Genomic DNA, 356 nt, shown 5'->3' with positions numbered 1-356 from the left:
GGCGACCCCGAGGCCCCCCCGCGAGGGGCCCCCGCCAGTACCCCCTCCTGTCTGCAGCAGCAGCAGCAGCAGCAGCAGCAGCAGCAGGACAGTGAGAACGGCAGCGGTTGCAGTAGGAGAAGCAGCAGCAGAAACAGCAGCAAATGCAACAGTCATTGCAGCAGCAGCAGCAACGCTAGATATAAATAAACAAACAGCAGCAGCAGCAACGCTACAGATAAATAAACAAACAGCAGCAGCAGCAGCAGCAACAGCATGAAAACAAAGGAGATAGATGATTTAGACATGCAAGGAAAGGGAGAAAGAGAAAGAACACAAACACAGGAGACAAACAAAAAATAAAAACTAAAAAAAAA

At 50.0% G+C, this 356-nt stretch overlaps 1 protein-coding gene across 1 annotated transcript in view; it reads right to left on the bottom strand.

The window, feature by feature from the left end:
• The window catches only part of EMH_0015340 (uncharacterized protein), a gene marked incomplete at both ends in the record, with an annotated part of 6,339 nt that overhangs the window by 177 nt on the left and 5,806 nt on the right, over positions 1 to 356 (bottom strand). Inside the window, one exon of the mRNA XM_013500382.1 lies at positions 3 to 51. Coding sequence (XP_013355836.1) covers positions 3 to 51 — 49 coding nt within the window. The remainder of the gene's footprint in view (positions 1 to 2; positions 52 to 356) is intronic.

This window comes from Eimeria mitis, genomic scaffold (genome assembly GCF_000499745.2).
Source record: "Eimeria mitis Houghton genomic scaffold, Emh_scaff534, whole genome shotgun sequence".
Lineage (NCBI taxonomy): Eukaryota > Apicomplexa > Conoidasida > Eucoccidiorida > Eimeriidae > Eimeria > Eimeria mitis.
This window is presented reverse-complemented; position numbering and strand designations above follow the sequence as displayed.